The sequence below is a fragment of the Leucopleurus acutus genome, assembly GCF_964270905.1.
Source record: "Leucopleurus acutus genome assembly, chromosome: 7".
Taxonomy (NCBI): Eukaryota; Metazoa; Chordata; class Mammalia; order Artiodactyla; family Delphinidae; genus Leucopleurus; species Leucopleurus acutus.
The window spans coordinates 17,752,104-17,772,838 of record NC_139150.1 but is presented as its reverse complement, the minus strand read 5'-3'; the positions used below and the strand labels follow the sequence as shown (position 1 = coordinate 17,772,838).

General features: G+C 45.5%; 1 protein-coding gene across 4 annotated transcripts in view; it reads right to left on the bottom strand.

The window, feature by feature from the left end:
• Window positions 1–3,115: 3,115 nt before the first annotated feature.
• The window catches only part of ASTN2 (astrotactin 2), a gene marked incomplete at both ends in the record, with an annotated part of 917,251 nt that continues 899,631 nt past the window's right edge, over window positions 3,116–20,735 (bottom strand). For all 4 annotated transcript variants that reach the window (XM_082842116.1, XM_082842118.1, XM_082842117.1 and 1 more), the window contains 3 exons: window positions 3,116–3,353; window positions 17,465–17,648; window positions 19,360–19,460. In XM_082842116.1, the coding sequence (XP_082698242.1) occupies window positions 3,116–3,353; window positions 17,465–17,648; window positions 19,360–19,460 (523 nt within the window). The remainder of the gene's footprint in view (window positions 3,354–17,464; window positions 17,649–19,359; window positions 19,461–20,735) is intronic.

Genomic DNA, 20,735 nt, shown 5'->3' with positions numbered 1-20,735 from the left:
TTTTCTTTTTCCAATGAAACAGCTTAACAAATACTGGTTTAACTTCCTTGCCTGCGATGACAAGGCCCCCCCCCCCCCCACACACACCTGTCTCTCCATGCTTCTCAGTCCCACTCCTGAGGGCCTTATGGTGGCTGGGAAGGGCAGGAGGCTCCACAGTGCCAGGAAAAGCAGGCTGAAACCAGGGAGGGGCGTGGACGGGAGAACGAGCTGGGCACAGCCTGATGGTGGATATGCACAGGGCCCAGCTGCCTTTGGCAAACTGGGCAGCTATCCAGAGGCCGCAGCCATCTGTGAGAGCCTCAGAGAAAAGCACATACTTCTCGGGGCTCTTGCTGTTGTGTTAAGTTCCACCACCGTGGCCACTGCTCTCTGAGTTAAACTTTTGATACTATTTACAACCCGTATACCTCACAGGGATGCTAGTCATTAATTCCTGCTCTTAATCAGAGTTCTCTATGACTTTCGCAGACAGTTTCCTACTTATCTCTTCGAGATTAATAACATTACGCATATTGTCTGTTAGGAGGAAAAAAAGACCCTACTCTATACTGCGCTGGGTGCATTAGAGTTGCTATCACGCTCACGCCTCACAATAACGCCACGGGGACAGACTATCATTTACCTCATTTTGTTGATGGGGACACTGGGGTTCAGACATCAAATTACTCATCCAAGGGCAATAGCTGGTGAATAGCGGCAGATGCAGATTCAAACTTAATCAGGCTCAGACCACAGCCCCAGCGCACTGGGGAATTGAACTTTATGCAACTGTTGAGCTAAACTGTTCCTCAGGTTGTGTCAACACAGGGGAAAGCTATAGCAATGGGGTGACTCGGTAAAGGCCTGGGACCTAGGGCTCCGGAAAGGGTACACATGACAGCAATTTAGAGTAGGGCCTGGCATGTGGCAATACTGCAGACTGAATGTTTGTGTACTCCCCAAATTCATATGTTGGAACCTCATCCCCATTGTGATGGTATTCAAAGGTGGAGCCTTTAAGAAATGATTAGGTCATGAGGGTGGAGCCCTCATAAATGGGATTAGTGCTCTTATGAAAGAGACCCCAGAGAGATCCCTCTCCCCTTCCACCACGTGAGGACCCAGCAAGAAGACGGCTGCCTATGAACTCACCAGCTCTCACCAGACACCAAATCTGCTGATGCCTTGATCTTGGACTTGCCAGCCTCCAGAACTGTGAAAAACAAATTTGTATTGTTTGTAAATCACCTAATCTATGATGTTCTTTTATACCACAACTGACTAAGATAGGCAAGAACTCTATTCCTTTTCTTTTCATCCTCCTTTTTTTGAAAGACGTTTATTCTTCTCTGACTGTACTACACTTGGAAGAGTAGTCATGAACAGTGTAGTGGGAATTTATTCATCTAAATTCCACCTTCATACTTACAGAAATGTAAATCCAATAATAGTAAAATTTCTTAAAAGAGCACCTTTGAGCTTAGATTGTTGGAGGTTGAGCAGATCTTTAGGCACCTGAGTCGTTTGGAAGGATCTCCTTCTGCTTTATTTCTCCATGGGGATTATTACGGTCCTTTTGGTGGGAACTCAGCACGTAGGTTTTGGGGGAGGGGATTATGGACCTCATCAGCACTCGTCAAAACCGAGAAATACGCTTATTTTCAACTGCTTTTATTCTACTGATATTCAGCATTTTCCCCTCTGAATTCCCATTGCGCCCTTCACTCTAACAGGTGTCGTCCCCGCGTCATGAAACACCTGACCTACATCCCATTTCCTCCAGCAAGCTAGCGTCTCTGAGCGACTGCCAGGGAGTTAAGGACATATACAGCCTCTTTGTATTCATTCCCCTCCCCGGGAACACAACGGAAGTAAACAATTACCATTTAAAAGTAGACTTAATGGTGGAAGGTTTCCCTCATTACCTCAGATCCAAACTGCCCTCACTTCTGGAAAAGGACAGCAGTCACCGACTTCAAAGCCTTTTCCGGTCCGACCTCCATTCTGGCGCTGGAATGGTTTTTCTTAAAGAGCAAGTTGACTCCTCTGCTAACGTTCCGCAGTGGCTTTCAGTTACTTCAAATACTGTCAAACTTTTTGTCCACGGCTTCCAACGCTCTGCCTAGCTCCCAGCCTTACCTCTTGCTTCTTCCTACTTTGATCTCTAGTCTCAATGAAAGTGCTTGCAGCCCTCGAAGGAGTATACTTTCTCTTATCTCTGGGCTTTTATTCACAGTGTCCCACCTGCCTGGAGCAAATCCCATTCTCCTCCCCCCATCTTTTGGGCGTAGGCATCACTTTTTCAGAACCCCTCCAGGCTGTCTCACGACCCAGCAATGAGCTCAGAGACCCTCCACTCTTCCCCTACCACAGCCTGAAGTAACTGGCTACCTCTCTATAATTTCCATTGGACTGTACACTCCCTGAGGAGAGGGGACATCTCTGTCTTTAGTGGCGTGCCTAGTGTACAGGAGAGAACAAATAAATACCTGTTGAGTGAACAGACGGAAGTCCCCCATCAGTAAGAAACAGCACCCGAGCAGAAAGAGAGACAATAGGAATTTTTAATGCATGGAGAGCCCTGCAGGGACTCTGGGCAGACCCACAGGCAGCAGGAAGAGGCAGGGGTCCTGCAGACTCAAACGTGTCCGAAAAACAAAGTCCTAGAGACCCAAGCTTCCTCACTGCAACGATCCTCGGGGATGCCCTCCTGCTGCTCAAGAGGTCCAGTTGTCTCTCCATAGGTCTCCTGCTGGGGTCCACGGCAGGAAGGAAGCTGAGTGTAGCAGGAGGGAGGAAGAAGGGGAAAGGCCTCTTGGTCTCCACCTGAAAGCTCCTGCCTCGGGACTGACCACCATCCAGAAGAAAGTGTTTAAAAAGGAGAGACTGTGATAGAGTCAAATAAGATCTTAGAAAAAAATAAAAGATAGGGGGAAATGAATAACTCCAGGGGTTACAAAGTTCTCTGTCGGCTATCCACAAGAGAAAGAGTTTGCTTTGGCCTTGCTGGCAAGCCGCATCCGCCAGGCCCGTCCTCAGCTGTCCCCCAGCCCACCCAGGCCCCAGGATCCACGAGAGCACCGCTCCCCCTCCCACGGAGAGTCTCTGTGCTCACGGAGGGCAGCACCCTCCCTCACCGGCCCTTGGACTCCCCATACGTGTTTCGGGCCATGGACACCATCTTCTCCTCGCATGTGATTTTGGTGTCCTTGAGGACGCTGTACCACACCATACCCACAGGCCGGACCTCCTCGCTGCGGCAGAAAAGGTAGGGCACGGTGTCCACGCGGCTCTGGATGTAGGCGCTTCGGAGGAGGCTGGAACAGTGGCTGCTCACCTTCTCCAGACGCCGCAGGATCAGGTGGGCCTTCCTGGAAGACAGAGGAGGCGGTAATGACGGAAGGGGCCTAGATCGAGCACCAGGCCTTTGAGGGGGGTGAGTAAATGTCAGCAGACAGATGAGGACTTCTTGTCCCAACAATCCCCTAGCCGTGCCTGACTTGAATGTGGTACTTTGAACGCCTGTTCAAAATTCCCTTGGAACTTGTCCTCTTTAACTGTGCAATGTGTAAAAAGTAGAAGAGCGGTATAACCTTTGACCTAACGCTTTCACTTCTGAGATACAAGCGTTACAAGGTAAGCAGCCTGAGGACTCTGACCAAGTAAGTGTAAATTATTATAACAATGATAAATGACGACAAGAACAACAACTAAAACGTATTAACACCATGAGCTAGATGCTGGGTAAGTACTTTACATACATTTAAAAATTTCTATATAATCTTCACAACAGCCCTGAAAATATTGTTATTTCCACATATAGTCAATGGCCATGGAGCCCAGGTTTCAGAGAGGTGACACTACTTGACCAAGGTCAAACATCAGGTTGACCATTGAGCTGGGCATTTGGATCTAGGCCTGAACACCCACCAAGTGCCCCCCTCTGTCCGCTTTCTTACTTTTCTAATTCTCTCATACTCTTTTCTCATAGTCAGAATAAAATCTTGTCCTCTGTGCTTCTAAATTCATGAAAGCCTTTATATGTATATACCCAAATCAGAACTTCTCTATTTCATTTTTCTTATCTCTAAAATAGTGATGGTGGCCTAACTGGCTGTGAGATTAACTAAGAGAAATGCCCAAAGGCTGGCCCTGAGTAAGCTCCCATTAATCATAGCTTCTATTATAGAGAATTGCTGTGATGATGTCTCAGGGTCAAGGTCATACTGGACACTAGTCTCAGCAAGAAGCGCCCTGGACTGTGGGGGTCATCATTAGGCACTTATCTAGAGCTCCTTCTGTAGCACCAGACAGCGGATCCTCGGGGAGACCCGAGGCTGCAGAGAAAATGAAAGCAAGCATCTTTGCGATCACCTAGTCCGAGGCTTCTCAACAGGAGCGCCACTGACACGTGGGCTGGATAATCCTCTGCTGTGGGGACAGTCTTGCAGGACATTTAGCAGCACCACCAGGCCTCTGCCTCCAAGATACCAATAGCACCCGCAGCCCCAGGCATGACAATAAAATTGCCTCCAGACATCGCCAGATGTCCTCTGGGGACCAAAATCACCCCATTTGAGAACCAGAGACTTAGTCGGACCTAATCTCATTAAAGATGTGGAAACTGAGGAGGCTTAGAGAGGGAAAGGAATGACCTTTTCGCGGGCCATACCCTAAGTCAGCTTTGCTGTCCAGGTGTCCATCTCCTTGTGGAATCCATTTTTCTCTACATCTCAGCATCCTCAAGATGCCTAGGGATCCTGAGGGGCTAAATGAGAGGCTCTCTCCTGCTGTCCTCTCCATGCCCCTCTGAGACCCCAGGAGGGAGGGCGTTTTACGACAACAGACCCCACAAATGGGAGACTGTTTCAGGCACCTGCGAGGCGGCTGGAAAAGGGCTGGGCTTATGCGTGTAGCTTTTGTGGGCACGATTTATGAGGTGCCTTTCAAAAAGTCCTCTTTGTATAGTTCACCACTTGGGTGGAATATTTCCTGAGGTGCCAAGAATTCATAGCTTCATAATCACACTCGAGTTACCACTCGACCCACAGGCCTCTTTCACCTCTAGCAGGCGCCTCCGCAGGGGGAGCCCAAGGAGCTTACTCTCAGTCCTCCTTGTTTCAGTTCCTGCTCTGTTCCTTAGCAGCTCGGTGTCCTCGGGAACTTTACTTAACGTCTCCAAACCTGTTTCTTCACTTGACAAATGGGGCAGTTGAGAATTTAAAGGAGACAGAGTAATTGGTTGCTCCTTTACAAAGCATTTATTATACGGCAGAGCTCCCGATTCAGTAGGAAAAGACAGACAGATGTAAAATTGCAACACCCGTGGCAAAAGCAATGATAAAAGAAGGCGTGGGAGCTGTGGGAAACAGAGGACAGTGCCTAGGTAGGATTGGGAAATCCAAGAAGACTTCCTGTAGAAGGGGAACTTGTGCTGAGCCTCATTAATGAGTAAGGTTTAGGTAAAGAAGAGGGCACAGGCATAACAGGAAGCCTAGGTAAAGGCACAGAGAGAAGGTATTTCATGGTGAAATACGGTGTGCAAGTGGGCTCACAGTGGGAAACGGGAGAAGTGGCAGGAGCCCAGCCACTGGAGCTTAGAAGCCGGGGCATTTGTTGTATAGAGTAATGGTGTACCACACAGGCTCTAGAGCCTGGTTGCTCAGGTTCAAATCCTGCCTCAGCCACTTACTAGCTCTGTGATATTGAGGAAATTGTTTACCCAGCTATGCCTCAGTTTCCTTATCCATAAAATGGGAATAATGACTACATCTATCACAAAGGTCGTTTTAAAAATAAAAAAGAAACATTAATGAGTCTGTCATACAGAGTGAAGTAAGTCAGAAAGAGAAAAACAAATACTGTATGTTAACACATATATATGGAATCTAAAAAAAAAAAAATGTTTATGAAGAACCTAGGGGCAGAACAGGAATAAAGACACAGACCTACTAGAGAATGGACTTGAGGACACGGGGAGGGGGAAGCATAAGCTGTGACAAAGTGAGAGAGTGGCATGGACTTATATATACTACCAAATGTAAAATCGATAGCTAGTGGGAAGCAGCCGCATAGCACAGGGAGATCAGCTCGGTGCTTTGTGACCACCTAGACGGGTGGGATAGGGAGGGTGGGAGGGAGACGCAAGAGGGAGGGGATATATGTGTACGAATAGCTGATTCACTTTGTTATAAAGCAGAAACTAACACACCACTGTAAAGCAATTATACTCCAATAAAGATGTTTAAAAAAACAAAACATTAATGAATCTGTAGTAAGCCCTCAATAGGGGTAAGTGGGGGGTTACTGAAGACTTTCAAGCAACAAAGTAGCAGGTTCAGAGACAAACTGCTTAAAAACGTTTCTAGCTGCATTGAGGAGAATGAAACCTGGGGAGGTCAAGACCAGCAGCGAGAACCACGAACAGACACAGCCAGGTGTCACGTGTTTCCTATCACTGCACTTAGGGGTGCTAGCTTGTTTCTCCTCTTGCTTTTAAAAAGCTACTTATTCTATTTCCTTATTTACAAAAAGGGAATAACATTTGCCCACCTCATGGAGTTGAAGCGAGGATTAAATAAGTTAATAAGTGTAAAACTCTCTTAGAAAAGTAGTTGGCACATACTAAGCCCCGATACATGTCAGAAAGTACATCACCATCACCACCACCTCCACCATCAGGATTTGTGTACTGGTTTAAGCTTTGAGCACTTATGTAAGTTAGTGGCAGGAGACAGACAGACAGAAATAGTAACAGCCTCTAATTTAGGGGGAGAGTTCTGGGTTGGAAAACATGCTGGGTGCTACGGGAATATATAAAGTGGGCACCCAATCGTTAGTTTGGGGGCTCCGAGAAATCTTGCCAGGGGACATAACATCTGAGCTAGGTCTTCAATGACGAAACAAATTTTTCAGGTAGATGGGAAGGCAGAGGAGATAGCTCATCCAAAGTTGGGCTAAAGAGGGCATAAAGCATCAGTCTTTTGAAATGGTGAAGTGCACAGAATGGGTGAGAGACAAGTCAGTTTGGTAGAGATCAGACCATCCAGACTCTTTTGAGCCATGGTAAAGTATTCTATTTTTTGGGTGATGGAGAGTCATTGTCTGATTAAGTCATAAATACAAGATGAGGTTGGGAAGTACAAGTCCTCCAACATGACCAAATGCTTTGTCTCCAAGGGCCCAGCTATTTCCAAAGAGAGGACCTTGGAACTCAACTGGACCAAGCCTTTGTATGGATGGGGAAACTAAGGTTTGAAATTGGAAAATAATTTGCCTAAAGGAACACCTTAAGTTAGTAACAGAGGCAAAGCTAGAACCTGGGCCCCTAAGTATACAGAACTAAGATGAACTCCTTGGCTCTGGAGACCCAGACTCAAGTCCTAGTTCTATAACTCAGCTATGTGGGTCATGAGCAAGCTCTTCACACTAACTCTTAGTTACTGCAGAGTCAAATGGGAATAACAATGTTTCTGGAAGATGAGATAACCTGGGTAATTTGCTTAGCTCTCAGTAAACGTTAGCCAAGATTCAAAGTAGTATTTTATAGTAGATAGGACATAGACTCCAGAGCCCCTTAAGGCAAGCCACTTCTTCTCCATGAGCCTCAGTTTCCTCATTTGTAAAATGGGGACAGAGACCATTACTTTGCAGTGCCGCTGCTAGGCTGGAATGAAGTTACCGCCATAGGCATCTAGCACAGGAATTTGCATATAATACGCACTAAACCAAGGTCAGTTTGCCTAACTGTCCCCTGCTCCTTCTCCACTGTACGCCAGGCCTCAGCACCCTGGTTTGCAGTGAGACAACAAAGGCAGAAGAACTCAGAAGGTGAAGCCATGAAGAGAAGGGTTGGAGGTGCTCAAAGGCCGAGGAGGGGGACATGGGTGAGAGACAAAAGGTGAGAGTGCTAGGTGATAAATTGTAGGCAATGGAGATTCACAAACCAAAGGCCAGGCATGCACCAAGCTTTGCCTGGAGGGGGAAATCGCAGGTCAGAAGGACCACTTTTCTCAAATACCAGAAATGAAATCTTCCTCCTTGGAGACAGGACCCAGGCCTGGTGGGATAGGAAGTCAGAGGTAAAGGAGGGACAGCACACATTCATTTATCACGGTCCCAGAAGGCAAGATTGAGACAGGAATGGCTTGTGAAGGAGTCAGCAGCTAGACTCAGATGCCGCTTCTTCGGGGAACTGTAGAACCTTGGAGTGACCATTCTCTTCCCATCACCATTACCCGATCCACTGCTGACACAGTTATCGGACACAGACCTAATTCTAAGGGGGCCTTGGAATGGAGAAAAAGAGGACAGACAGTAAGGAAACATCCCCATTGGCCTCTCTCCCTCCTGTCTGTCTCCTGAGCTGAGCTTAAAAGTCTCTGTGTTAGCCGACCTCAAGCTTAATGAGAGTCAAGGGCATGGTGTAGTTGCAAAAAACTGGAACACAGGGCTTCCCTGGTGGCGCGGTGGTTGAGAGTCCGCCTGCCGATGCAGGGGACACGGGTTCGTGCCCCGGTCCGGGAGGATCCCACATGCCGCGGAGCGGCTGGGCCCGTGAGCCATGGCCGCTGGGCCTGCGCGTCCGGAGCCTGTGCTCCACAATGGGAGAGGCCACAACAGTGAGTCCCGCGTACCGCAAAAAATAAATAAATAAAAAACCAAAACAAACAAAAAAACTGGAACACAACCTCTGGAAGCTGAGAAGGCAGATTAAGGGAAATAATGACTTCCATTTACGCTGCCCTTGTCAGGCCACATCTGGAGAGCCCCACTCACTTTGGTAAGAGGGACATGTGCAAACTGCAGCCAGATCATGATGCTGAAGGTTGTCTCAAAAGCAAGTCTTCCGTGGAAGTGCTGGAAGCAGGAATCATGTGTCACTGAAGCGGGGATTTAGGAAGATGGGTATGTTGTTCTAGTAACTGAAAACAAGAGGGGGAAACCCTGAGGGTCAGGGATGATAATGACTACAGGTGACTGAGGACCTACTATGTGCCAGAAACATCACATAGGCAACATCATCTTAAGTGTAATCCTCACTGCAATTCTAGAGTGCATACTTTAGTCCCAGTCTTCAGGTGGTAAAAGTAAGCCTCAGGCTGGTCATACGATTTGACTAGGGTTAACAGAGTAAGAACAGCATCTCAGATCGCTTCAGCAAAGCAGCTAAGTGTTAACAAACCACTCAAAAACTAACAGAAGGCACACGCACACGCAATAAAAAACCTTAAAACTAAAATCTTCTAAATGTAGATGGGGTCTTTCTATACCTCCAGTGGGTTCCCCTTCACTGGAGATGATCGAATCGAGCATGCCTTAGGAAAGAGTCTGTCTTAGTCTGTTTGGGCTGCTATAACAAAATACCATAGACTAGGGAGCTTACAAACAACAGAAATATCTTTCTCATATCCTGGAGTCTGGGAAATCTGGGATCTCGGCAGCGGCAGATTTGGTGTGGTGGTTGGTGAACCACATCCTGGTTCACAGAAGGCACTTTTTCACTGTCCCCTCACATGGCAGAAGGGACAAAAGACTCTCTGAGGCCTCTTTTATGAGAGCACTAATCCCATTTATTAGGGCACCACTCCTATGACCTAATCAGTTCCTAAAGACCCCTTCTCCTAATTACATCACCTTGGGCATTAGGTTTGCAATACTGTATATGAACTTTGCAACGGCACCAACATTCAGACCACAGCAGAATCTAACGGTAGTGGGAGCTGGAGCAGATCTCTGTTGCTTTTGTTTGTTTGTTTGTTTTGAATCTCTTGATTCACAGAGAAATATCATCTGACGAGCAGTTCACAAGAGAACATGCTGTGACAACTGTCATAGCATCGGGTTCCTGAGATGAGAGGAGCACATTCACTGAGATTCTATTCATGCTTCAAAGCCACGCTAAAATTTCATCTTCAGGAGGTCTTCCGGATCTTCCCAGCTACCCTAAGTCACGTGTTCCTCTTTGTTGCTGAAGCATTTCATTTCTCTGTTGAGATTCATACTATATTATCTGTTAGTTGTGCACATATTTTGGGATGCAATGTGTTATATTGGATAGGACACTAGTTTGACATCAGAAGACAATACTTTGAATCTGAGCTCTGACACTTACTAGTTGTGTAACTTTGAACAATTTACTTAACTCCACTGATTCTCTGTTACTTCGTCTTCAAAATTAATTGTTCAGGAGATGAAATGAGATAAAAATGACTGGGCCAAAATAAATGTTCAACTAATATTTCCCACCTTCTTCTTGGACAGTATATAGTTCCCCTGGTATCTAGCTCCTCCTGATTGTGCAAGGAGAAGGGATTAATAATTTCCAGTCCTTAGCTTTCAAAATACAGCACTTTTCTAGCAGAGTTTATAAAGGGAATGAAACAACACAGGAGCATCACGTGGATCTAAGGAAGTAATCGGGCAAGTGGGCAAAATGTTTACCCAGATTTGTTTATAATAGAAAAGAAGTTGGAAGAAATCTAGTTGGTCTTTAGCAGAGGACTAAATTAATATGTGATGCATTCATATAATTAACTGGCTAAAAGACCCTTCAAAAAGACAACGTATTTACACATGCATCCATAGGAAAAGGCTTGTACATGTGTGTAAATAGGCAGAAAACAGAACAAAATGTATGTACTTCTTAAACATAGCAGAGTTGATGGAAATGGAACTGTGGTCTGTAGATGTCAATGTATCCTTAAGTCTGTACCCGTTTCCCTACTCATAAGCATATCCATGTCACATCCACATCGATATCTGGAGAAGTACGTGCACACTTAATTTTATCTCTGGGTGGGGATTAGGGGTTCAGGGGTACAACATTTTTGCTTGCCATTTTATATATATATATCTGTCTCATTTACATGTTACAGAATGAACAAGAATTACTTTAGGATAAAATACAATAAAGGCATTTCCATTTTGACGACATGCATACACTTACACATATTTTTAAGCTGGTGTGATGAGTATGTGCAATGAAGTCATGGTTTTATGGCTTCCCAGTGGTTCACTGGGGTTACTTTCAGAATAAATCCACATCAAGTTTAACCTCAGACCACCCCCACCAAACAGAAAACCAGAAGCTCAGGTACTGCCATGTAAATATATTTCCTCAACATCAGGTTTGAAATATGATTTGTAAGGTGACTAGTGAAAATATTTACATTTGGCTTTGTTTCCTCCTTGTTCTCTCATAAGAAACCATGAGACCTTCCAAGAATTCATTCCTAAACTGATGGTAAGAATAACTGAGTCTCAATGAACCCAAAAGTATTTCAGTTTTGAACTGACAGAAACTTCAAGATAATTATGTACATTGCTATATTATCAGTGGGGAAAATGTTCTGTGGGACATTTGTTAAAAGTCATAGTTTGTCTTGTTTGTATTTGTCCATTCTAAGACATCATCAATTTTAAGAGATGCTATTGATTTAATCACAGCCTTTCAAGAAAAGAAGAAAGAATACAACACTTAATGTGCAAATCTATTGTGCACAATCCTTCATGATTTCCGAAATATGCAGAAAAAATAAAAGTGCATCTGGGGCTTCCCTGGTGGCGCAGTGGTTGAGGGTCCGCCTGCCGATGCAGGAGACACGGGTTCGTGCCCCAGTCCGGGAAGATCCCACGTGCCGCGGAGCGGCTGGGCCCGTGAGCCATGGCCGCTGAGCCTGCGCGTCCGGAGCCTGTGCTCCGCAACGGGAGAGGCCACAGCAGGGAGAGGCCCGCATACCGCAAAAAAAAAAAAAAAAAAAAAAAAAAAAAAAAAGTGCATCTGAGATGACAGGAATATGGCTCTAGAAGCCTAAATTTGCTCTTGCTCCCAACGTCCTAGAAATTCCGAGAGAGCGAATCCAAGATATCTAAGGAAAGAGCTAACATAACCTTGGACTGAAAAAGGTACGCTGATATCCCAGGCTTGAATATTTTCACTAAGAACAAAGCAATGACAGTTCATAGCATGTGCTAATCCTTCTCAGATGGGAAAGGCTTCTTGTCTGGCTGTGTTGAGAAAGATCCCAGAATGAACCAATCCTGGGATGATTTCTGTGAGCTATTAGCAATGTCTGCCATGGAAGCAAGAGGGGCTGACATCAGAAGTACACCATTTCTAATCTAGCCAGATAAATTCCACTGAAACAAATCTCTTCAAGTGCTTGCTTTCTTCTCCCTACTCTATCATTTTAATCAGACATAACTGAGAGGAATGAGAAGCTCAAGAGTGGTCAAGGGTATTCTGACTGGAGCAAATTTTGGTCCCTGGCCACCTATAAGTTCAGTTTTTCAATTCTCCTAATAGGAACCGTATGGCTGGGACAGCTGGGTGTCAGCGGGTCTTCTCTGAACAGCTGTTTGCAGTAACCTGTGGTTGCCATGGGAACCAGGCTCTGGAGGACATTGGCCTGATGGATTTATTAGGTAGCAGCAAGAGTCACCCTTTTGTCACTACATTTTATGGGGGTACATGACCACAAATCCACAGAGGAGTAGAGAACATTTTGGGGTTTGGTGATTATAGGCCAACAAAATCCTAATAGAGGTCATCCCATGATACCAGACCTCAGAGTGCTCCTGGGAAAAGTTCTTATTATCCTAGCCATCTTAGGTTCCTGAGAAACAAGCCATGCTGGGCTAGAGGTGAAAGGACACGCATGGTGTGCCTCTTCTCTGGTCTCTATGACCTTCAGGGCTTGCTGGTTCCTTGGCTTCGCAGCTGGAAGGGACTTTGGAGTCCAGTTCTTTCATGTTGCAAATGACGCCCAGAATGGAGATGAAATTTGTCCAAGGTTACACAGCAAGTGGGTGGCAAAGCTAGGACATGAACTCAAGGCAGAGTCTCGCTCTCTCTCCTTTACACTTTGATGTTCTGCATACTTGCTAACCCTTAAGAAGCACGGTACATTTGCCCACAGTGATCCTCTGTTTCAAACCTTTACCCAGCTTTTGGAAGAAAGAACAACTCATGAACAGGGCTCGTTAGAGCCATTATGATCTGACCTCTGCTGAACTCTTCAGCCTTGTTTTTTTCCCTTTTCCTTCTCACCTTGAACTCTCTGCCCCACTGAGATTTATCCTTCCTGACCAAGGTATATTCTCTTACCCCACCCTCTCTCACCCTTGCCCTGGTTGCTCCTTCTACTGAGAGCACTCCTCCCCTTCCACCTGGAGGACTCCTGTTCACCCTTTACTTCTGAGCATACACTTCACTCTCTTCTCCAGGAATTCTTCCTTGAGCTCCAGGTCTGGATTAGCTGCCCCGACAGCTGCATCCAGAACCGTGTCACCCAAAGGGTGCTTTTTAACAAGCCACACTGGCGTCACTGAAGAGCCTGTCAGAAATGCAGACTCTCGGGCCTATCCTAGACCACGGAGTTGATCTGAATTTTCACCAGGCCCCTGAGTGATTCGCCGGCACACTGAAGTTTGATAAACGCCACTCTACAGCACACTGCTCACCCTCCTTATACTGTGTTTCTTGTGACATATTTCACTGCACCTGCCTGCTGACCAGTCTTTTTCTCACTGGATGTTGAGCCTGGTAGAGGCAGGAGCTGTCTTCTTCGCTCATCTGTTTCCAGCCCACAGCACAGGGTCTGGCACAGAGTAAGCACATTAAATGGATCGATGAATCCATAAATTAATAAGTGAGGATATCCTCAAGTCTCTTAATATTTGCAAGGACAATGCATTTTTTTTATTTTTAGAATGTTATTTTTAAGCTAGAAAAACCTTAGAGTTTGCGGAATTCAGTTGTTTCCAACTGTGATCTATATAGATCCTTGATAGCTCAGGTAGACCTCAGGGACCCTTGGGATTGGAGGGGGGAAGTTGAAGAGGAGACCCAGCAGGGGGGCTCCAGGCCACCCACTCTAGCTTCTACCAGAACAACTCTGTAGTCATCTGGTTCACACATCTACTCACCCCATTACTCAATTATTCAATAAGTAATCATTTAGCACCTACTTACAAGAGTTGAATGGGACATAAAGGATCACTAGCTATACATAAACTGACATTGTAGTGGGGATACTATCTTATAGATAACTCAGAAGTAAACACATAAGCAATATAGGATACTAAAACTAGTAGATACGACACAGAAAATTAAAACACGAGGGTGTGATAAAGTGAATGGGTAGAAATTTTAGAGGATTCTCTGAGGAGGTGACTTCTAGCTAAGACCTGGGGTTCTTTGCAAGCTTTATTTAGAAAACAGCTTTTTCACTGCTAAGAAAAAAGAAAAAGTACTACTATCGCCTTGTTAGGGGAACCACTGACCAAAACCACCGCCCTGGCCAAGCCCTATAGTAACCACTTGCATGAGTTATCTTACAACAGGAGGTCCTGGTAAGGAACTCAGAACTAACAAGCTACCACCAACTGGAAGAATTCGGGAAAGGCGAAAAGGAGAGAGGAGAAGCCAGTTCGTATGTCCTACAAACCTCGCAGAATCCTTCTCGCTGGAATCCATCTTGGCTGAGCGATGCTCGAGTGCCACCAGGAAGGACCCTGAGTGAGAATGATTGTCCAGAGACAACTCATAAACTAACCCCATTACCATAAAACCCGAGACTGCAAGCCACGTGGCAGAGCAGTTCTCCTGGGTTCCCTTACCCTGCTGCTCTCTGACCAGGCACCCCTTTTCAATAAGGTCTCTTGCTTTGCCAGCACATGTGTCTCCTCGGACAATTCATTTCTGAGTGTTAGACAAGAGCCCACTCTCGGGCTCTGGAAAGGGACCCCCTTCCTGCAACAATTTTATAGATAAAGAGACTGAGTGCCAGAGAGGGCCACAGGCCAAGGTTGCACAGTCAGTTTATTAGCAGTGCCAGGATGGATTAGGGTGCAGCTGCCTTGATTCCTGCTGATGCCAGTGTGGGACACCAGAGGAATCTCAGATTCCCTCAAGAGACTAGAAAGACCAAAGAAGGAGGGAGCTGGGTGGCACAGTGGGTGTTGGCATATAGTGGCTGGTGACTAGCTGGCCGGAGGTGAACGGGTCCATTACTGAGTGGGTTGTTCTGCCTCTGTGGGCGACCAGAAAGCCTTTCCAGGAGATTTATGTCCTGGAAGGACCCCAGAAGATGATAAAGACAAAGTCAGGAGTGAAGCTCTGGTTTAGCTTCCACCTAAAATCCCTGAAGCCTGTGGGAAAGCCCAATAAAGCAGAATGCCTTTGCCTGTCCACAGGCAAGATGGCAGCCGCGATGACTCATGCAGAAGCTTTCATCTGGGGCTCTGTGCTTCTGTCTGTCTGCTCTCTTTTAGCTTTTATCTAAAGAACATTTCTTTCATGTGAAAGGGAGAAAGTTACAATCCAGGACCCAGCAAAACAGATAAGGCCCCGCCCCAGGGAAAGAGCCTTTTTATCCCTCAACCAAGCCTTGAATTCTTGGGGCTTACTGCAAGTGTTGTAAGGGCTCAGGGTGAAAGCTCGGGGCAGAACCGGACTCCATAGCAAACTCTGGGCAGCTCATTTAACCCTGTGGGGCCTCCAATTCCTTTTCATTCATAAAATGGGGAGGATACCCTACTTTGCCTAGTTTACAGGGTAATTTTAAAGCTATTTAAGGCATAACACGCTGCCCTACTGAGTATCTCAGGAAGTCATGCAATCCTCTTCAGTGCCACAGACACTAGCACAGACCCAGGGCACTGCACCATCTCTCCTGGATTAGCGTTACAAGAGCCTCTATGGCCTCACTGCCTCCTTCTGGTCTAGACACCTCTAGTCCAGGATTCTAACTGCAGTCAGAGGGATCTGTATCCCTTGAAGATCTGATAACATCTCCCCCCTGTGAAAAACACTTGAAAAGCTTCCCATTACCCTAGAGAGATAATCCAAACTCTTTAACCCTACTTACAGGGCATTCGGAACTGGCCCTTGCTGACCTCTCCCTTCTTATCTCTTCCCACTCCTGCTGTCACACACTTGGCTCCAACTACACAGAAATTCTTTCAGTTCCTCCACACAGTGTTTACCAAAGTGTAGAAGGAGTTCCCCTGGGGCAGGAGAAAGGATTTTAGGTGGTACTCAGGAAGATCACAGATCCAGTATTAAACAACAATGAAGCACACTGAGGAAAAGCATTTCGATTCCCATTTTCACTCTCTTCCCCTCCTCCAGAGTACTTTAAGAAAGAGAGTTTTAGTTCAGGACTGTGTCTTAAGTACTTCTCTGACACTTGCTAATCTCCCTTTTTAAAGGGAAAGCCTCAGGCTCAGCTAGGCTTGAACTACATTGTTTTCTGGTTTTGTTTTTCTTCCATTGTACTGAATGCTTAAGTTTAATCTTTATTAAGGGTAGATGGTGCTAGTTTTCCCTTTACAAAATGATACAGTGTTTTCGTTTCAAATGTATTTTCAATAAGTGGACCTAAGGAAGAAATAGAAAATAAATGAACTGCATATGGTATGGCGATATGACAAAAATCATAAAGGTGGCAGGCAAATGACCAAAATTTAAGAGGAAAACCTCTGCCTATGTAGTATTATCTCCTCTGAACATTTCACAGCCTACTCCTTTGGCCCTAACCCCTCCAATCCTCCTCTCCCTCCAGTGGTCTGACCTTAACTCACCCTTTAGGCCTCAGAGTCTCAGCCTTTATGGGGGCTTCACCGCATTACCTAGACCGAGTGTCTATGCTTTGCTTCCCCAAAGGGCCCCTTTCGTCTATTCTTTTGACCCTTATTATTCCTATTCTTTGCAACTGCTTGTTTAATTACCTGCAACAGTAAGCTATGCGTAGATAGGGACTGTTTCTACATTTTTAACATTGCATTATCAACTACCGACCTAAAAGAGGGGCTACTAAGCTTGTGTTGAATAAATGAATGGATGTCATTGTTGGGTGCAAGGCATGAAATGCAGCCACCGTTTCAGATACTACTTTGTGAAGCTTCAGAAGATAGCGACTGTGTGTTAGTTATGGTTGAATCCTCCACGGCAACTATCACAGTGGTTGGCATGGTCAGTGCTGGTGACAAAAAAGTGTGCCTTAGTACGTGTTGAAGTTATGAATGTATTTAGTCTTGGTTACCAATAGGCTTTATTCCAGAAAAAAAAAAAAAAAAAAACCCTCGGATTTCTTATGAAAGAGTAGGAGAAGCCCTAGATTAGGGGCCATGACCCTGTCACCATGCTCTTCTACGATGTTGATTAGGACATATCCCCTCAAGGAAGCTACGCTTCCCATCTCTAAAACTGCAGGTGGAAGGTGAGTAAGGGGAGGGATTGACTGAAAGAACACTGAGGTCTCTGATCTGACATTCCAGGAGTCTAAGAAGTTAACATTCCAAGATTCTTTCATTCTCCCTACCCACTTCCCCTCTCGAGCCCCGGCATGACCGGGGTGACTGCCACTCTTATTTACTTCATAAAGCCCATTCCCAGCCTACGGAAGAAAGGCTCCAGTAAAGTCAAATGGAAGCAAGAAGAATTTACCACCCCACTCGCGCTCATATGCCCACGTACCTGGGCCCCAGCTCATCCTCACTCCTCCAGACAAAGTCACCAAACTTCTCATAGTGAGAGTTGTAGTGGTGCTGGACTCGAAACAGCATGGAGGCGGAGACTTCCATCAGTGTGTTGTAGGCAGTCTGCTGCTCCTTCCCGCTTGTGTACCCATTGTACAGATTGTAGATCTTGTCAGCTATCTCTGGGGAGGAAGAATTGCAGGCACAGATCACCGGACAGTAGGAAAAAGGGAGGACAAAAGCATGCCTTGCAACTAGGAAGGCATATTCATGCAGGAGTTCACTAGTGTGGTCTTTGGGGACAGACAAACCTTAATTCCATCCTGAATATGTCATTGACCAGCTGTGTTCAGTTTTCCTATCTATCAACCGGAGATAACGATATATAGTCTGGAGAGGCACTGGGACGACTAAATTAAAACATGCATGTAAAGCACTCAACACAGGGTCTGGCACAAAGTTAGTGCTTATAATTGCACTCACTAACATAAGTTTTGTGCCTATGATTTAACAGAAAATTCCAAACAAGTGCAGAGGCTTAAATAAACTGTCTTGGGCTCATCTCAATAGTCAACTTCTATCTCCTCTCTGCAATACTCCCAACACATTTCTGTGATCAGGTCTAACAGCTCTCCATTCAAAAATCTTTCAAAGAAAATCTAGACTCTTCTGTTTGCCATTCATGGCAATTTCTACTCTTTCAGTCATTCCTACTAATTGATGTAACTAAAATTCATTATGGGCTGCTCTTTTGAATAGGAGGCACATCCTTCATCTTTGAAGACTTTGAACAAAATTTATATATGTTCCCACATCACTGCTAATGGCAATCGATTTCAGGACAGTCTGGGGGACTTGGGTTCAGGATGGAAGGAGCATTTACTTTGTAAAGTTTTCTACCCTGATCTTTATTGTTCTTATTTTTTTAAACCATGTTCATGTGTTATTTTAAAATAAAAATACTTCAAAAAATTACGAGGAAACCATCTCAAATTCTCTCCCTTTTGAGACTCAGTATCTCGCCATCTCCTCTTGTCTGGTAGGTAGCACACAAACATCTGTCATCAAGCTTATGACTGAGCCATTTGAAGAAATGTCTCTCTCTCTCTCCCCCCTAGAATGTGAACTCCTGAAAGATGAAGAGCATGTCTCTTCTGCATTCCTTGTACCAGGGTTCTTAGAAAATATCTGCTCAACTTGAAGTGGACCACCAGGTCTCATGAGCTACCATCATGTTTTTGTAGAAACTGTATCTACACAGTGTCTAAGAACTAAGTATATGGTAGTTCTGATTTATTGGTTCCGTTTTTTTTGACAGGTGTTTTGCCTAATGTTTACAACTCCATGGACAAGGAATAGCAGAAAAGGTTTCATCTTGCATGCTAATTCTGACTGATAGTTACTGACTCTAGCTCTACGCTGAGGATTCTGAGGCCACCCCTGGGCTAGATGGGAAGGTGTGCTGTGATCAGCTAATGATATCTGCCATGAGTGCAGCAAAGCCAAGTGGTCCTCTAGGTGCCACCGATTTGCCAGCTCTAGCGTAGCCTGAAGTGGAAGATAGGGATTGGTCCCTAAAAGCCTAGGCCAAGGGGCAGAACACAGTCATGGGGTTCTGACTCTCCACCACTCCTTGCCTCTAAGTCAGAACACAGATTCTATAACAGAGGAGCAAGTCTTTCTACTGGCAAAGATACTGCTGGTCCGTCTCAATTTCCTTCATGGCTTTGATTAATTTATCTCCATGTTCCTCCTTAGTCCCTTGGCTTTCTTCTCCCTGTGCCAATATGTGTGTGAGGCAGGAAAGCAGTGGTGGTTAGTGACTGTTGGGTGCAGAATTTAGAGAGCGAAAAGATGGGAGTTACCTCGGAAGTGAAGAAATGGGTCACCTACCTTCTGCTTTATTGTCATCTACCAGCGGACAGGCGGTCCTCAGGGTCACTGTGCTGAGCTCTGAGTGCCTCCCTCGTGTATCCACTGCATAGAGAGTGAACCTGTAGCACAACAAGAAAACAGAGCACAAGGCTGTGACTTCAGAAAAGGTCCTGGAAGTTCCAAAGAGGAACACAAAATCATAGCACAGGAATAATAGTTGAAAGAGCTCAGGGATGAGGGGCTTCCCTGGTGGTGCAGTGGTTGAGAATCTGCCTGCCGATGCAGGGGACACGGGTTCGAGCCCTGGTCTGGGAGGATCCCACATGCTGCGGAGCATCTAGGCCCTGTGAGCCACAACTGCTGAGTCTGCGCTTCTGGAGCCTGTGCTCCGCAACAAGAGAGGCCGCGATAGTGAGAGGCCCGCGCACCGCGATGAAGAGTGGCCCCCGCTCGCCGCAACTAGAGAAAGCCCTCGCACAGAAACGAAGACCCAACACAGCCAAAAATAAATAAATAAATAAACAAACTTGAAAAGAGGCCACAAGCAAAATTAAAAAAAAAAAAAAAAAAAAAAAGAACTCAGGGATGCTTAGGCTGCAGGAAAATGATTTGGAAAGAAAAAAAAAAAGAAAATTATTAAGCATGTATTGAACACCAACTGCCTTGCTGGGCATTTTGCACATAATCTCTTAATTTACAAGTAGCAAACCTAGAAGGCAGGGATTATTCTCACCTGCATTTCACCAAGGAGAAAACTGAGACTTAGTTGTGTAAGAAAGACCATGGTCTCACAGTTACCGGGGGGGCAGAGCAGTCTGAATCCAGGACTTGAGAAGTAAACCCCGATGCTATCTTGTATGGCTTTATATACTCATTTATATATTCTTTCATTCATTCACTTAACAAATTTTAGTTGAGCATTAACTGTGTGCCAGGAATTATTTTAGGTGCTAAGATTATAAAGATGAGCAAGAGAGTTAAGGTCCCTGCTTGCATAAAGCTAAACAAAAAGTAAGCAAAAAAATAGATAATGGTGAATGATAATAGATTAAAGTGAAGGGGGATGTGGCTGCTTTAGACAGGTGTGTCCACAAAGGCCTTCTTGTTGAGAGGTTTGATCTGAGACATGAAAATGAGAAGGAACTAGCTTATGGGAGGAAAAGCATTCCAGGCAGGAAAAGCAGTCAAGTGCAAAGGTCCTGAGGCGAGAAGGATCCAGACTGTTGGAGGAGTAGACGGTTTGTGCAGCTGTAGCAAAGAGAGATGAGTGGGAAGATGGGTGGGTGGGGACCCTTTGGGCCATGATAGAGTCTGGGAGTTATTCTAGGTACAAGGCATGTCCCCAGCTTTCAGCGTTGTTGCCTGCAGACCCATGCTGTACTGGGGGGAATAGG